At 45.3% G+C, this 18,528-nt stretch overlaps 1 protein-coding gene across 2 annotated transcripts in view; it reads right to left on the bottom strand.

The window, feature by feature from the left end:
- VPS54 (VPS54 subunit of GARP complex) overlaps positions 1-18,528 on the bottom strand; it is an 85,653-nt gene that overhangs the window by 37,997 nt on the left and 29,128 nt on the right. For both annotated transcript variants that reach the window (XM_077282506.1, XM_077282507.1), the window contains exons 6-12: positions 10,877-11,008; positions 9,524-9,909; positions 7,814-7,940; positions 7,223-7,330; positions 5,594-5,649; positions 4,376-4,472; positions 2,899-3,242 (exon numbers count right to left, since the gene is read on the bottom strand). In XM_077282506.1, coding sequence (XP_077138621.1) covers positions 2,899-3,242; positions 4,376-4,472; positions 5,594-5,649; positions 7,223-7,330; positions 7,814-7,940; positions 9,524-9,909; positions 10,877-11,008 — 1,250 coding nt within the window. The remainder of the gene's footprint in view (positions 1-2,898; positions 3,243-4,375; positions 4,473-5,593; positions 5,650-7,222; positions 7,331-7,813; positions 7,941-9,523; positions 9,910-10,876; positions 11,009-18,528) is intronic.

An 18,528-nucleotide genomic window follows, 5' to 3' on the forward strand; every position in this document is an offset into this window, starting at 1 on the left:
GCTTGGAGACCAAAATGTGTACAAGGAGAGGGGGTTGAAGCAAAAATATTTGGAGGTCTAACATATATGGAAGTGATTACCAAAAGTAGCTAAAATAAGAGACGTGCCAGTAGAGCAGATGACCCGGCATGCTCTGCTGTGCTGCTCACGCAGGAGACTGGTTTTCCCAATTTCATAAAAATTATGTAGTTCTGCCTCCAAGCCTCAAGTTGGCGCAAAACAACATGAATGCATTGAGCGGTTTGAAAATCTCATCACAGCGTGCCGATCTAGTCACTCTTATGAGATATTTTTTCTTAAATCACCTGCTAAATCTTCTGATGTCTTGAAGAAGGAGCCCGTTTGAAATGCATAGCTATTAGACTTTAATAAAGCCCTTAGAAACTTTAAAGAGAATCTGTTACCAGATTTTTGCTATCTCATCTGAGGGCAGCATGATGTAGTGGCAGAGACCCGAATTCCAGCCATTTGTCATTTACTGGGCTGTTTGCTGCAGTTTTGATAAAATCACTTATCTCTGCTGCAGATCTAGCAGTTCTCTGAATGCTGAGCTCTGTATATCCCCACCCACAACAGCGATTGGCAGCTTTCTGTATATACTGTGTATAGGCAGAAAGCTGCCAATCAGTGGTGGGGGCGTGGTTCTGCAGAACTCATGAATATGGAGGACTACATGGCAGAAGGATTACTAGTCCTCTAGTGATAGAACCTGTGTTTTCTCAGCAGGAGATTATCAAAACTACAGCAAGCAGGCCAGTAACTTCCACATCGCTGGAATCAGGGTCTCAGTCTCTACATTATGCTGTTCTCAGAATAGGTGGTAAAATCCTGGTGACAGATTCCCCGAGCCTCACTTCACTCTTCATTTTGTAAGCAGCACTGGTGAAGGGCCAGGTTTTCTCTCTCTTTCAGGTAATTTTTGTTGCACCCTGGTAAAACCACTGGCCTGGGACAGACTTGTGGCGGCAGCTTCTCCTGACACGTGCTCCCAGTCCATCACCATAAGGGTGGCATAACCTCGACCCTCAAGTAAGCAACTGTTTTATTTTGGCAACTGCGAGTGTGATTATTGTCATGTGTACATTAGATCCACAAAGATGTCACACGTGTATTAGGTCTGCGTAACTGAATAGACTCTAAAAATGTAGAAAACCTCCATCCAGCCTGCAGGTATTAGAGGGGTTAATACTTAATGTGACACAAACATGGATAAAAGGGGGTGTGAAGTCACTTTTGTAGCCACCAAAGTTTTTACAAAAGTGTCTTGGTTTCGAAATACTCTGAAAAAAAAAAAGGAAAAAAAAAGAACTTACCGTATATACGGTATGTAAGCCGAGAATTTCAGCCCATTTTTGGGGGCTGAAATTGCCCCTCTCGGCTTATACTCATTCCCAGGAGTCAGCAGGGGAGGTGGAGTGGAGCTGTGTAATAATACTCACCTGCTCGTGGCGCAGTGTCCCTCGTTCTCCGGGCGCTGACAGCTTCTTCCTGTAGTGAGCGGTCCCATGGTACTGCTCATTACAGTAATGAATATGGACCCGACTCCACTCCCATAGGGGTGGAGCCGCATATTCATTACTGGCAGGTGAGTATAACGCAGTGCACGATATTCACCTGCTCCGCGTTCCACCGACAGGCGCCGCTGCGTCTTCCCTGTCCTCTGCAGTGACGCTCAGGTCAGAGGGCGCGATGACGCGATTAGTGCGCGCCGCCCTCTGCCTGAACAGTCAGTGCAGAGGACGGGGAAGACGCAGCGGCTCCCGTCGGTGGAACGCAGAGCAGGTGAATATAGCAAGTGCCAGGAGCCTGAGAGGTGAGTATGTCATTTTTTTTTTTCTTCAATCGCAGTAACAGCATATGGGGCAAACGTCTGTATGGAGCATCTTATGGGGCCATGTGCAGCATTATATGGGGCAAATATCTGTATGGGGCCATGTGCAGCATTATATGGGGCCATGTGCAGCATTATATGGGGCAAATATCTGTATGGAGCATCTTATGGGGCCATAATCAGCATTTGTGGAGCATTATATGGGGCAAATGTCTGTATGGAGCATCTTATGGGGCCATAATCAACATTTGTGCAGCATTATATGGGTCATATTTTAATATGGAGCATCTTATGGGGCCCATCATAAACTGTATGGAGCATTATATGGGCTCCTGATTCAATATGGATATTCAAACGCACTTAACCTACTGATGTCTCAATCAATTTTACTTTTATTGGTATCTATTTTTATTTTTGAAATTTACCAGTAGCTGCTGCATTTCCCACCCTAGGCTTATACTCGAGTCATTACGTTTTCCCAGTTTTTTGTGGCAAAATTAGGGCCATGATGGACCCGTAGAAGCACTGGTTGTAGCGTGAAACGGCCGTTGTCCCTCTCTGCTCACTGTATCCTCCGTCTCACTCCCCCGTGCCGTGAAGATGCTGTACTATATGCTTCAATAAAGACAAGCCCTTTTTACAGGATCGGTGAGTGTTGCCGCGTTTTTGTTCATTATTTCACATAGTTTTCTTGTTTTTTTCTATGCGAGCACCTCCCGACTATCATCGGGTTGCGGTCCTAAGGACTGATTACAGATCTGGTCTCTAATACAGGCTGTGCTCAAAAAGGACACGTGGACAAGCAGCCATAAGGCCATACCACTACTTCCATAAGTAAAAACTTTCTGACCACTCCCCTTTAACCTTAAAAATTAAAAGTGCAATCTATTTAATCATAAATACGACCAGTCCCTACAGTAATTCATATTATATGTGCAAAATACAGGGGGTGATATATGAGGAGCATCAGCCCGAGATGACTTCAGGCATAAGACGCTCCTTCCTAAACAATGCTTTGGTCACATTTCACAAGGCAGAAACTTCTACAAAAGTGTAATGTTACTCACATTATTTCTACTCCCCCTGGGGATCCTGACGGCAGTGTGAGATCTTTGCTGGATGATGAGTCCGTAGTGCATTCAGGGTCAGACACAGACTCGCTGACGGAGGGCTCGCTATTGCTGGGGGACGCATCCCTCTGAAAGTTAGTGCTGGTTGGAGTGGGGGGACTCTCGCCTTCCCTGAACGCATCGCTTATAAACAAGCCTTCGTGAGTCAAGTAGGCCAGATCGTTGTCCGCATTGCTTTCGCCGCTCAGACTTTTCTGAGCTGCCATTACCTCCATTTCTCTGATCCGCTGATTCTTATCCAAGACCATGAGCACAACGCTGCGGATAACGTTTATTGTGGCCTGTGAGGAAAGAGAATTAAATAATAAAGAATAAATGGTGAATAGTAGATATAATTCAAGACTTATAATGTCATCTTTGCTAATGAACGTCGACCTGATCCCCTCCGTGGCAGCCAGTCTTCACTTCTGCGGCTGGCATCCTGGCCGCCTCTGGCACTTATTAGTCCCTGCGACATCAAGACAAGCTGGGTGCCAGAAATGGAGACCTCCTGCCATGGAGGAGCAGCGAAAATCGAAACTCGACTGTGAATATAACTATAGGTCACCAAAAATAACCAAAATGGCTTTAATTTCCAACTTTATTATGTGTTAACTTAAATTTTAGGAAATTCTACACTCCACCTAATATCTAAATAAGGAACACAAGTCTCTAGGGTGTTACTCAATACACACAAATCAATAATATGAGGCGGGTGCATACAGTACAGGAAACATGAGCTGGAGGACAACTGTACATCCAGGAAACTGATGCCAGCGGTCAGGTGGAGGCACAAGGCTTCGGTCAGGGTTGGCATCTCAAGGACATAGGTCCCATTATTGGTAGCGGAGCAGATGACTTCACTAGACTTTTCCTTTAAAGTAGTTTTTTAAAGCATCAACATGGAAAACGGCATCAGCATAGATCCAGCATCTGTCACCCCTGCCGATCACTAGAATGAATGGGCAGCACCTTGCCGCTTCACCTTCACTATGGTTTTATCATCAAAGGCCATATCGGAAGGAGGCAAATTACAAAGCTGTTTCTTTGCGTTCCCACTTTATGTGATTTTGCTCCTTTATTACCGTTGCTGTTTAATAATGCCAGCAGCAACAAATTTCCCCTGGTGACAAAAGAGATCTTGATGCCTTTTAATTATTTTTCTTTTCATGTTTTTCTAATCAACTGAAGCTGTAAAATGGGAAAAATCCCAATATAGAAAAAGAAATGGTAAGAGTATTTTTGCAGATACAAAGGCAGGTTTCGTATTGAAAAGGAGGAATTTGAAACCAACCATCCTCTGATACGAGTTCCTTTGACAGAAAGATATATATCTTTATTTTCCTTGCCTGGCTGTGTTGTTCCTCAGATGGTAAAGCATTTTTATTAAAAATAAATAAATAAAAAGGCCAAGGATGATGTTCAGCTTTCTTACCTTGACTCTCTGAAGAAAAATTGTAAATTTAGCAAAAATGTTTTGCAGCAAATCGAACCACTGAGAAAAATTCATCATTCGCATCTGATCGGCGAGCCTGCAGCAACGAAACTACGGTGAATATACATACAAGATACAGGGGACAAAGCTAGCTGTGTGAAGACATTGATCACGCCGAAGAATAAAGTGAAACGATTCCGCTTACTGCTCCACAAAAAAACAATACATATAAGCACTTACAGGTAAATGTACAGTTCATCCGTCAGGTAAAACCGCGGACTCAAAAATTCTCCATGTCTAAACTTTGTAATGAACAGTCAAAACTTTTTTTTTTTTTTAATAACCCACTTAAATTTTTCCCAACAGATGCTATGCTAACCTCCCAAACAAGCTGTGCCAAATACGTATAGCAGTGTGATCTGCCCCAGCTTCCTATGGTAGACTAACCCGGGGATATCCGCAATATTCATAGTCAGAAATGAAGCCCTCACACTGACGACACCTTCAATAATCGCTAATGTGATTGCATAATGTAAATCTAAGCGATCTACAGCAATAAGAAAACGGAGAATTGTTGTCCGATGCTTGTCCACACTTTTCTTTTAATTCTAAGCCATCACCAGAAAATCACTAACTTAAGGCAGTATTCCCATCTCCAAGATCCTATCCAAATATGTAGCAGGTTTAATATTATTATTAATATTATTATTATTATTATTATTATTATTATTATTAATAATAATAATAATAATAAAAGCAAATACCTCTGTTTAGAAATCCAGTATAGTTTTTCTGATGCGCTATGTCACTTACCCCATGTGCAGGGCATTGTAGTAGCTTAGGTATCCATGGTTACGACCACTAACAACTAACTGATTGTCACTATATGCATGGTCATAACAATGGATACCCAAGTTACTGCAATGCCCTGCACATGGGGAAAGAAATATATCTCATCCGAAGAACTATACTAGATTTCTTATTGGAGGGCTTTGCTAATATTATTATTATTATACCGACTACATATTGGGATAGGATTTTGAGAGACGGGAATTCCCCTTTAACTGTAGCAATAAATCTATAACTGCAGGACAGCTAACTGCCCGGGACCTCAGGTCACCATACCGCAAATGGTGACCACTAAAGTAACGCAGCAGCTATTGTTCCTGTATTAAGCTATACCTGCAGTGCTGGGTAAGACTGGTAACATATACTTACTTAGTGACCAGCTCAGAATCTATCTCATCAATTTGTGAGACTGTGCAAACCACACACTGAGGAGAGAAAGGAAAAAAAAAAAAAAGGAATTATCAGAGATATAAAAGAAAACAAGCAGATTCGTCCCAGAAAATCCACACGCATATACAGCACCATGAACGGGGTTTTCAAACAGATGTGTCAAGGACAGATCCCCATATTTAATCATTTAGGACATAGTACAACTCAAGTTACCCATGCTCTTTATTCTAGAAAATCAAGACATATTTGTTTACCTATCTGCACTGTCTTTACTAAAACACTCTACTTCCTGAACAACCCCTTTATAAATAAGTACTCTGTCATGTAAAATATAGACACCATATATTCACCTTCCCACCGGCGCTGGGTCTACCGAGCAGGGCCCTCATTCCTCTTGGCATCTGTTTTGATCTGTGTTTATTGTTATGCTGTAATGTCTATTGTCTGTACAAATCCCCTCTATAATGTAAAGTGCTGTGGAATATGTTGGCGCTATATACATAAAATTATTATTATTATTATTACTGAAGCATGTGTGACCTTGTTTTGCCACGTGAGCCCCCAGCCAATGGGTGGCCGCCTTTGAGCTGCTGCTCACTGATGTTCCTCGGACAAGAGAAATTAGTGAACACGCAGCAGAACAACAGTGGCCGAAGATTGTCACGAGACCTGGAGTCGACATCCTTATAACTACAGTGCAGGAGGAAAGCATCTGTGTTATTTATTTATTTTTTTCCAAGGGGAACAGCTTCCTTTAAAAAAAAGGGGTGCTCCAGGTAGTGGACTGCCTTAAGGGATTGCCCTTTAATAAGTGGTATGTACTCCATTATTCTGGTGCCTTCAAGTCCCATAATCCTTCTGCCTGCTCTGTGCCTCCTGCCCATTCTGCCTGAGCCGATCAAGTGACGACAATGGGGCTGCCAATAATGCTCCGATCATTCCGCTGCACTGTGAATGCGGAGGACACGATCTGGGGTCAAGTGATCATTAGAGGGACATACACTACGGAGCTTCCGGTGTCATGTGACACTGGACCTCGGCGGCACAAAGAGGCGGCTTCAGACTGCAAGAAACTTAAGTAAGTTGCTACACTTGCACACGTTGTAGATTTGACTGTGGAATTTTCTGCGCAGATTCTGCATTTCTTGGCAGAAAATGCAGGTCAGAATCTGCGTGTTTTTTTGAGAATTTGCTGCGAATTTCTTCCTTTTTTTTACCCTGCGGATTTCTAATGGGTGCAGAAACGCAGCAGATCCGCAAAAAGAATTGACATGCTCCTTCTTTGAATCTGCTGCGTTTTCCGCGCGGATTTTTCCGCACCATTAGCACAGCATTTTTTTTTTTGCCATTGATTTACATTGTACTGTAAATCCCTTGCAGATCTGCAGCGTTTCTGAACGGAAAAAAACGCTGCGGATCCGCAGGAAATCTGCAACGTGTGCACATATCCTGATAAGTCTCCAAAACTTATTCTAAAATACAAAATAAATAAGAGAAAATACAAATATTTTTTTTAGACAACTGAATACAATAATTAAGCTTTAAGCCTTTAAACTAGAACTCTGTCTCATGATAAGAGCACAGAGCTCCAGTCACAGTGGCCAGTACCTGCTTAATGATGTTTTTTGCGGTTGCCATTATTTCATCAGCATAGATCTCGAAAAAATCTAGTTTCCTCTGCTTTAGCAGCCCAAACACCAATGACACCAGTCTCTCCTGCGGACAAACAGCAGTATTGGAGTTATCAGGTAACTACAACAGTCAGATCCTAAATATAGATAAAGTAAAATAGTAAACTAATCTATTCTGGAGTGTAGCAGAGGGTTTTCATTAGCTGCACTTGCCTAGCTTTTTTTTTTTACTAGAAACAGTGCCTGTGGTAACTCGGTGTGTCAGTCTGGAATGGAGCAGAATCGAGTGTGCTGATGGTGAGCGACTAGTCAAAATGGGAGCTGTAGCTGGAAGAGAAACATGCCATGGTCTCGCTCTAAATGGAGACTGCACGGGTCAGCTAGGAAAGTTGAGCAGTCTGTGTGTTAAAGCTGCAAAGAACAGTATGGAAGCTGCAGCCTGTTCAGTGTGAACTGTGCATGGAATTGAACACTTCTGTTTGGCGCTGGAAACCGCATACATAAAGGAAAACTGTACCGGTCTCACTACAATAAAATGGCTGAAATGTACTCGGTATTCTTCCCACACCTCCTCTATCACTTGGCAGTCCTCTTCCAATGATCTGTTCAGGTCCGTGCGAGCATAAGAGGTGAATTCTGCAATGATCATTTTATCAATCAGCTTTTCCAGTTCACAAAGTTGGGATCCAAGATGTCTGTGGAGAGAAAAAAAAAATCCTTAATTGCTTCATTATTTTTTTGTGTGTTTGATTGCAGGACATTTTTTCAGAACTCCCAACCTCCTGTATACAGTACTCATACACTCATACTCCCGTTCTGATATCTGTGCATTGGGTTTGGATCTCTGTATCTGAAAAATGAAGCTGAACTGAAAAATCAGGAATCCATTAGTGCAGAATTTGGGATCTAAAACATAATGATAAAATGTGGGAATTTATATGAACGACACTGACATTTCTAGGTGGTCCAGTATTTGACTCAAACATCGCTAATACCTTCATCCATACTGTGCCTACTTGCCAATCATTGGAAGAGGGAACCTCATAGGGGGTTGCGCTAGGTGGGAATGATACAGAGGATTGGGGCAGGCGTTGGGCATTGTCCCGCCTTCATTGCACTTTTAGCCTCATTTACATAAAACTCAAAGTTGGGACTCTCAGTAAAGGAATACACTTGTGCCCAGGAAGATATGTTTGAGGTTGTCTTTCACTACACTACCCAGCAATGTCCTAAAGTCTCTTACTGGCTCACTTTAACTTTTGCGGACCGTCCATAAAATACGTGACTCTTGGTCAATGCCCATTTAAAATGGTTTTCTGTGAAAACCAAGATGCAGGTGACAGTCTGATAAATACTTTATTTTCAGGAATAATTTTTGGTGCTAATAGTGAATGCAGACTTTTCAGAATTTGCCAACGAAAAAAATGCAGCTAAATGTTGTGTGTGAATCCAGGCTCAAGGGGCTTTCCATCACAGAAAGTGGTGGCCTATCGCTAGGACTTAATTGGGCACCAGTGCAGTTCTTCTCATAAGCAGAGGCCGGGAGCGCTGCTGTAAAGAAAACAAAGCAAAAAAGGTAATATCCAGGACGTGATCAATACCCCCTTGGTGATCAGGTGATGGCCCCATGTCTTGCTGCAGCCAATCTGGCATTCCCCAGCAGGATTGTAGTGTTACTGATTTCAGATTACTGTATTGTAGACTGGTCATTACAGTGGTCACTTGCCCCATTTTCCCAAAAACTAAACTCATATTGGTTCTTTATATAATATATAATATGCCAACATCCCAGTGAGTAGATCTCGGGGGGGGGGGGTTGTGTTATACATGGGAGAACTATTTTCATGGGATGGGGAAGAAGTATCGCAGTCTCTGATGGGGATGCTGGCATATGGGGACCAGCTTTCATGACAGTATGGAGAGAACGAGAGACCGAACCCGAGTGAAAGGGAACGCACGAGAGAGGATGCACGAGGAAACACACGAGAGGGAACCCAAGAGAGAAAAGAGGGAACACAAGAGCGAGAATGCAAGAAAATAAGAAAGAGCGAGAAAGAACAAATGAGGAGAGAATGAGAGAAGATGAAAGACAAAAATAAGAGAATGAGAATGACTGAGAAAGACAGGGAGAGACAGATCCGCACAGACTGACCCTTTGTGGTGACAATGATGTGCTACAAGTCCTATTATTCTCAGGTTATAGACTTGTGTGTCTGTCACAAGTGAAGATATGGCATCTTGGCAGCTAGAGCATATAGTAATATTTCACGTTACCTACCGAAAACTGTGAATGCCCTGAAGTTCTTGCTGCAGAACCTCTTGAGTTGTAGCTATCAAGTCCAGGGCCCCCACGTATTCGGAGGTTGACAGCAGCAGCTGAACTGTAGGCTGAGTCTGGTGCACGGTAGCCATTAATTTCAGTTTATTGTACACTTTAATGCAGTTGTCCCTTGTCAGGGCCTGGTGCAGGATTCGCAGAGATCCCTCACACATGACTCGGTCTATCTGAGAAATCTTGCCCCGTAGCATCTTCACAGCCTGAGACGTTTTCCTGAGGTAGTCCTGCAGCTCGTGCTGGGAGGTCATAGCGTGGAAAAAGGCTTCAGAGCGTAAGGAAATCTGATGGGCGATGTTCACCTCTACAATGTCCAGATAGTGGCTCAGCTGGAACAAATGAGAACATGGTGACTACAACACATCTACAACAGAACCCCTGTATATCACTACACGTAAGATCTCTACAAGATGGGTTTTTGCCTTTGAAGTCCTTCACAAAAATAGTAAAAAAAAAACTATTGTTTTGTTTGGTGGAACTTAAAGGATGTCAGTATTTATCCTCAGGTGTGAAGTGCTACCTGCCCCCCCTGCTTGATGGACAGGTCAGACTGGTGGGATCATTGCAACTTTGGCCCAAATTGTATCCTCTCCAACAATGCAAGAAGCTCCTGCAGCATCGGAGGTACGCAGGACACACAGCACTTACAAGCTCTATTGAAAAGAGCTTGTAAGCGCTGCGCTCCGTGCCTATGAGACCAGACACTGGTAATACACTGTACAGGTGACTGGCAAACTAGGCAACAAACAGCAAACTATAAAATCCCTCTGTTATTGAGAATACAGGAGGTTATTAATAATAAGTAAGTGGCAAAGTTGTATGTTTTACAAGCACTTTGCAATATTACAAATTTAATATGATAATATCCCTTTTAAAGAAAATCTGATACCAGGCTTTTGCTGCAAAGGTAACATCAAGTTTGTGCAAAAATCCTGATTCTAACAGTGGATCACTTACTGGGCTTCTTGCTATTTTATCTGCATCAGCTCAGCCATGCAGTCTTACATATTTATAAGCCCTGCCTAGTCCTGCCCACATTATTGATTGGCAACTTTCTGCCTACACTGTGCATAGGCAGAAAGTTAAGAAGCCTAGTGTTACAAAGAGCAATGTTGTCAAAACTGCAGCAGGGAGCTCAGTAAGTGTCCAGGCACTGGAATCAGGGTCTCTATCCATATTGTATGTTGCCCTCATATTGAGAATCATTTACCTTGCGACAATTTAAAACGGATGTAATTGAAAATTAGATACAAAATAAAATGCTGAATGGTGAAATAGAAAGCACAACCATTATACCTTTTCCTGCAGCAGTTTAGCCGATGCTGCATCTCTGCTTCCATTGCTACTCGCACTACAGAAATGGGACCATGGTAAAACGGCATTGAATGTTAAGGAGTCATCCAACGCAAAGTCTGGTTTCATGAAGATCTGGAAAATAATAAAAAGAAGAAATACACTTTATGTGACTCTGAATTGTTTGTCATTTCCAGCACCACTCCCACTTTAACGAACATATTATTGCTAACAGTAGCATGGCTTCTCCACTGTTCCCTGCGCTGTCAGGCAGCTTCTGCGAATGTGTCATCTACGCCATCTACTGCACCGATGATGGAAAGAATGCAAAGGTCTACAATGGGCGGCAGAAATCACGAGACACGCCAGGATAATACACTGAATTTACTTTTTTTGGGGCTGCAACTCTGACGCTTTATGGTCAGGTTACGTTATGGTCAGGTTCCTTTATGGTCAGGTTCCTTTATGGTCAGGTTCCTTTGATCACTGCATAACCTCAATATTGTTTACCAATGGAGAGGGTGGTTGTTTGGGAAACATGCAGCAATCAGAAAACACTTGCAAATTCTTGTGAATATTGAGACATTTCCCCATAGGGAAACATTATGACTGCAGTGTATGTATATGTTTGTATATGTTTAATGGAATGTATATGTATATGTTTAATGGAACTATCCCCTAGTAGGCCAGAAACAGTGCAAAGCAACATACTGCAGACCCAATACTCCTTCTTTTCCTAAATTACACCAGTTTTTCCATAGTTTGGATTAGTATCTAATGCAAAAGAAAATAGAATTTACCTATAAATATACACAAAGGAAGCCGTCAGTTACAATTACAAACAATTGTAAATGTAACTTTAGGCACCATTAATGAAATTTGGTATGTTTGACACTGGTCAAAAAGGTTTTCCATAGGATAGGAAAGAATTTGCTGATCGCTGGAAGTCTGACTACTTGAATCACCAGTGATTCCAAGAAAATAGTTCTGTAGGGTTCATGCTCAGCCCCTGCTCCACTCATTATTCTTTTTCCAGAAGTCTTATAGACCATGAATGGCTGGAGGTGGAGAGCGCACCTCTGCTCTAGTGAAAACGGGCTGTATATAGATCCATTTCTGGGATTATGGAGCCCAGATCACAGATTACTGGAAGTCCCAGTGGTCAGAACACCAGAGATCAGCACGTTATCCCCTATCCTACGTAGAAGGTGATATCTTTAGATTTTGGAAATATCCGTTTAAATTGCAAAAAGGGCAAAAATAAAAAATACTGTATATACTCGAGAATAAGCCGAGATTCTCAACTCATTTTTTAGGCTGAAAGTGCCCCTCTCGGCTTATACTCGAGTCATTGTCCTAGGTGGTCAGTGGGGGAGGGGGAAAGGCAGCTGTCCATTATACTCACCTGCTCCTGGCGCGGTCTCTGCATCTCAGGCGCCACCGCTGAACACCGGAACAAGCTGCCGGCCCAGGACGACAGAGGAGCAGGGACCGCGTCGGGAGGGTGAGCATTGCGATATTCACCTGTCCCCGTTCCACCGTTGCGCTGTGTCTTCTGCGTCCTCTGGCTGTGATGTTCAGGTCAGAGGGCACGATGACGTAGTTAGTGCGTGCCGCCCTCTGCCTGATCAGTCAGAGAGCCGGAAGACGGGGCGGCGCCCAGCGGTGGAACGGGGACAGGTGAATATCGCGGGGTCCTGAGCGACGAGAGGTGAGTATGTCATTTTTTTTTCCATCGCAGCAGCAACAGCATATGGGGCAAAATCTATGGAGCATCTTATGGGGCCATCAACCTTTATGCAGCATTGTATGGGGCAAATGTTTCTATGGAGTATCTTATGGGGCCATAATCAACCTTTATGCAGGATTGTATGGGGCACAATCTATGGAGCATCTTATAGGGCCATCAACCTTTTTGCAGCATTATATGTGGCATAATATTCTATAGAGAATCTTAAGGGGCCATCATTAACCTTTTGTGCAGCTTTATTTGGGTGATATTTTAATATGGAGCATCTTATGGGGCCCATCATGAACTTTATGGAGTATTATATGGGGCGTAATTTGTATGGAGCATCTTTTGGGACCCATGATGAACTGAATGAAGCATTATTTGGGGCTCCTGATTCAAGGTAGCCAAAACCGAACATCTTTCCCCCATCTCGCGTATCCCACCTACCAGAACTATCTGTTATGGTAAACAGCATCACGCTCTCTCCCGCACCTGAAATCTGCTGCCTCGGGGTAACTCTCGACTCTGCCCAGTCCTTCAAACCGCACGTCCAAACTCTTGCCACCTCCTGTCGCCTCCAACTCAGAAATATTGCCAGAATCCGCCCCTTCCTCACCCCACAATCTACTAAAACTCTTGTGCATGCCCTCATCACCTCCCGCCTCGATTACTGCAACACCCTCCTCTGTGGCCTCCCCGCTAACTCCCTTGCACCACTCCATTCTGTCCTCAACTCTGCTGCCCGGCTAATCCACCTTTCTCCTTGCTACTTCCCTGCTTCTCCCCTCGGTAAATCCCTCCACTGGCTCCCAATTCCCCAACGAATCCAGTTCAAACTACTAACACTGATCTACAAAGCCATCCACAACCTGTACCCTCCCTATATCTCTGAACTAATCTCCCAATATCTTCCCTCACGTAATCTCCGATCCTCCCAAGACCTCCTTCTCTCCTCCACACTTATTCGTTCCTCACACAACCGCCTCCAAGATTTCTCCCAAATATCCCCCATCCTCTGGAATTCCACGCCTCAACATGTCCGATTATCCACCACCCTTGGATCCTTCAGACGGAACCTGAAAACCCATCTCTTCAGGAAAGCCTACAGCCTGCAATAACCATTCTGCCGCCTCACCACCACCTGAGCTGCTGCCTCACCACCACTAGAGCTGCCGCACCCCCGACCTTCCATCTCTTCCCCAGTATCCGGTAGAATGTAAGTCTGCAACGATAGGGTCCTCTCCCCTCTGCACCAGTCTGTCATCGTAAATTTGTGTACTGTAAATTATATCTATAACCCTGTATGTAACCCCTTTCTCATGTACAGCACCATGGAATTAATGGTGCTATATAAATAATAATAATACCGTATATACTCGAGTATAAGCCGACCCGAGTATAAGCCGACCCCCCTAATTTTGCCACAAAAAACTGGGAAAACTTATTGACTCGAGAATAAGCCTAGGGTGGAAAATGCAGCAGCTACCGGTGAATTTCAAAAATAAAAATAGATGCTCCATACCATTCATTATTGCCCCATAGATGCTCCATATAAAGCTGTGCCATATATAATGCTCCATACCATTGATTATTGCCCCATATATTATCCATATATAGCTGTGCCATATAGAATGCTCTGCACCGTTCATTATAGCCCCATAGATGCTCCACATAAAGCTGTGCCCCATATACAATGCTCTGCACCGTTCATTATGGCCCTATAGATGCTCCATATTAAGCAGTGCCATATATGCTCTGCACCGTTCAGTTTGGCCCCATAGATGCTCATTATAAAGCTGTGCCATATATAATGCTCTGCACCGTTCATTATGGCCCCATAGATGCTCATTATAAAGCTGCCCCATATGGAATGCTCTGCACCGTTCAGTTTGGCCCCATAGATGCTCATTATAAAGCTGTGCCATATATAATGCTCTGCACCGTTCATTATGGCCCCATAGATGCTCCTTATATAGCTGTGCCATATATGCTCTGCACCGTTCAGTTTGGCCCCATAGATGCTCATTATATAGCTGTGCCCTATATGCTCTGCACCGTTCAATTTGGCCCCATAGATGCTCATTATAAAGCTGTGCCCTATATGCTCTGCACCGTTCAGTTTGGCCCCATAGATGCTCCTTATAAATCTGTGCCATATATGCTCTGCACCGTTCAGTTTGCCCCATAGATGCTCCTTATAAAGCTGTGCCCTATATGCTCTGCAGCGGTCAGTTTGGCCCCATAGATGCTCCACATAAATCTGTGCCATATATAACGCTGCTGCTGCTGCAATAAAAAAAACAAAACACATACTCACCTCTCTTGCTTGCAGCTCCCCAGCGTCCGGTCCCGGCGTCTCTCCGCACTGACTGATCAGGCAGAGGGCGCCGCGCACACTATATGCGTCATCGCGCCCTCTGACCTGAACAGTCAGAGCGGAGAGACGCCGGGAAGACAGAGCGGCGCCTGGCGTGTGGATCGTGGACAGGTAAATATGCGATACTTACCTGCTCCCGGCGTCCCGCTCCTTCCCCCGGACAGCTGGTCTCCGGGTGCCGCAGCCTCTTCCTCTATCAGCGGTCACCGGCACCGCTGATTAGAGAAATGAATATTCATTTCTCTAATGAGCGGTCCCACGTGACCGCTGTACAGGGGAAGAGCTGCGGCACCCGAAGACAGTGTGACAGGCAGGGGGAGCGTCAGGATCGCCGGGACTAGGTAAGTATGCCTCAGCGCTCTCTCCCCCTCACCCGCCGACCCTGCCACAGACCGTGACTCGAGTATAAGCCGAGAGGGGCACTTTCAGCCCAAAAATTTGGGCTGAAAATCTCGGCTTATACTCGAGTATATACGGTAATAATAATAATAATAATAATAATAATAATAATATTATTATTATTATTATTATTATTAATATGGATATTCAAAAACACTTAACCTACTGATGTCTGAATCAATTTTACTTTTATTGGTATCTATTTTTATTTTTGAAATTTACCAGTAGCTGCTGCATTTCCCTCCCTAGGCTTATACTCGAGTCAACAAGTTTTCCCAGTTTTTTGCGGCAAAAAGGAGATTTTTGTGTACTCACCGTAAAATCTCTTACTCTTAGCCTCTAATTGGGGGACACAGGACCATGGGTGTTATGCTGCTGTCCACTAGGAGGTGACACTATGCATAATCTGAAAAAGATTAACTGCGGCTCCTCCTGTGCAGTATACACCCCTGGACGGCATCAGCTTTCTCCAGTTTTGTGCAAAAGCAGTAGGAGGAACGTAACATGAATAACATAATTATGCCTGTAAGAAGGCAACTATGTACGAGCTCAAGAAAACAATATGAGAACTCAACAGTTACAAAGGCCCGGAAAGGGCAACAGGGTGGGAGCTGTGTCCCCCAATTATTGGCTAAGAGAAAGATTTTACGGTGAGTACACAAAAATCTCCTTTACTCTGTCACCTCATTGGGGGACACAGGACCATGGGACGTCCTAAAGCAGTCCCTGGGTGGGAAGCAATGGACGAATATTGTGCAGACAGGCCCCTATACTTAGGGCACCGCCGCCTGCAGGACACATCTACCCAGGCTCGCGTCCGCTGAGGACTGGGTATGAACCCTGTAGTGTTTGGTAAACGTGTGTAAGCTAGTCCAAGTGGCCGCCTTACACACTTGTTGTGCCGAAGCCTGGTGCCGAATGGCCCAGGAGGTCCCTACCGCCCGTGTAGAGTGTGCCATAATACCGGCTGGAAGAGGAGAATTCTTAAGGCGGTAGGCCTCTTGTATGGTGGATTTGATCCACCTCGCAAGGGTAGCTTTGGAAGCTGGCAGACCCTTGTGGCCACCTTCCGGAAGGAGGAAAAGAGAATCAGACCTCCAGAAGGACGCGCAGTCCTAGACACGTATATACGCAATGTCCTGACAAGGTCAAGCGTATGCAGAGCCTTCTCCACTCTATGAACCGGAACCGGACAAAGGGATGGTAGTGAAATTTCCTCATTGAGGTGGAAGTCGGACACAACCTTCGGAAGGAAGGATGGGACCGTACGAAGAACTACCTTGTCCTGGTGAAAAGGGCTGTCTGCAGGAGAGTGCTGTCAGTTCAGACACCCTGCGTAGCGAGGTGATTGCCACCAGGAAAACCACCTTCTGGGAAAGAAGGCGGAGCGGGACCTCCTTAAGGGGTTCGAAGGGTGGTTCCTGCAATGCTGTCAGGACCAGGTTGAGGTCCCACGTTTCTAGTGGTCGTCTGTAGGGGGGAACCAATCGGGAAACCCCCTGAAGGAAAGTCCTTACTTGCGGCTTGGTAGCAATGCGCCTTTGAAAAAGCACTGAAAGGGCTGACACCTGGCTCTTAAGCGAGCCCAATGACAGCCTGGCCTCCAGACCCGATTGGAGAAAACCAAGTACTTTGGGTAGGGAATAAGGGAGTGGGATCTGGCCACAAGATTCGCACCAGGTAAAGAAAGCTTTCCAGGTACGGTAATAAATCTTGGCAGATGCTGGTTTCCGTGCTCTGATCATGGTTCCAATGACGTCCGTCGAGAGCCCTGCCTGGGTTAGAACCCAGGTCTCAAGGGCCACGCCGTCAAATTGAGAGCCCCTGAGTTCTGGTGGTAGAACGGGCCTTGTGATAGAAGATCGTGGCGGTCGGGGAGAGGCCAGGGGGGTCTGCTGTGAGTTATACGATGTCGGCGTCCCATGTGCGTCTGGGCCAGTCCGGTGCAATTAGGATGGTTGGAACTCCCTCTTGTTTGATCTTCCTCACCACTCTGGATATCAGGGGGAGAGGTGGAAAAATATACAGAAGCTGGAACTGGGTCCAGTCCTGAACCAGAGTGTCTGCTCCGAGCGACCACGGATCGTGTGTTCTGGCCATGAAGTTGGAGACCTTGGCATTGAAGTGGGATGCCATTAGGTCTACATCCGGGGTCCCCCAGCGGAGACAGATCTGTTGAAAAATTTCGGGATGGAGAGACCACTCTCCCGAGTCTATTCCTTGTCGGCTGAGGAAGTCTGCTTCCCAGTTGTCCACACTCGGAATGTGGACCGCCGAAAGAACCGACCCTGTGTCCTCCGCCCAGCAGAGGATGTGTGACACTTCTCGCATCGCCTGGGTACTGAGGGTCCCCCTTTGTGATTCACATATGCCACAGCCGTGGCATTGTCCGACTGTATTCTGATGTGAGAGGCTGCCAGTAAGTGATGGAAGACCCTCAATGCCAGAAGGATGGCACGAATTTCCAGGATGTTGATGGGCATGGTCGCTTCCACTGGGGACCACTTGCCCTGTGCCCTGTGGTGTAGGTGCACCGCACCCCAACCCGTCAGGCTCGCGTCGGTGGTCAGAACCTTCCATTGACCTGTGAGAAAGGATTTCCCCTTTGCTAGCGAGGTTGGCTTGAGCCACCAGTGCAGGGACTTCCTGGTTGACGACGTTAGCTGGAACTCCCTGTCGAGAGAAAAGGGATTCCTGTCCCAGGACTTGAGAATGGCTAGTTGGAGAAGTCTGAGGTGAAACTGGGCAAATGGGACAGCTTCTATTGCTGCTGCCATCTTGCCGAGGACTCTCATGGCAAACCGGAGAGATCGAGGGGGTTTGCGGAGGAGGGTGCGAACTGGTAGTCGGAGAGCCAGTGCCTTGTCCTTGGGAAGGAGCACTAGACCCCTGGAGGTGTTGAATAACATTCCCAGGAAGGTCAGGGACTGACACGGGGTTGGTGATGACTTTTGTAGGTTGATTAACCAGCCCATGCGACTGAGAGTATCGGTTGTGATTGAGACACTGAGCTCGCAGTCCTTGAAGGTAGGAGCCTTGATGAGTAGATCGTCCAGGTATGGAACGACTACTATGCCTCTGGAGTGCAGGACGTCCATGGTGGCTGCCATGACCTTGGTGAACACCCTGGGAGCCGCGGCGAGTCCG

The sequence above is a fragment of the Ranitomeya variabilis genome, chromosome 2 (genome assembly GCF_051348905.1).
Source record: "Ranitomeya variabilis isolate aRanVar5 chromosome 2, aRanVar5.hap1, whole genome shotgun sequence".
In the NCBI taxonomy this organism is placed as follows: domain Eukaryota; kingdom Metazoa; phylum Chordata; class Amphibia; order Anura; family Dendrobatidae; genus Ranitomeya; species Ranitomeya variabilis.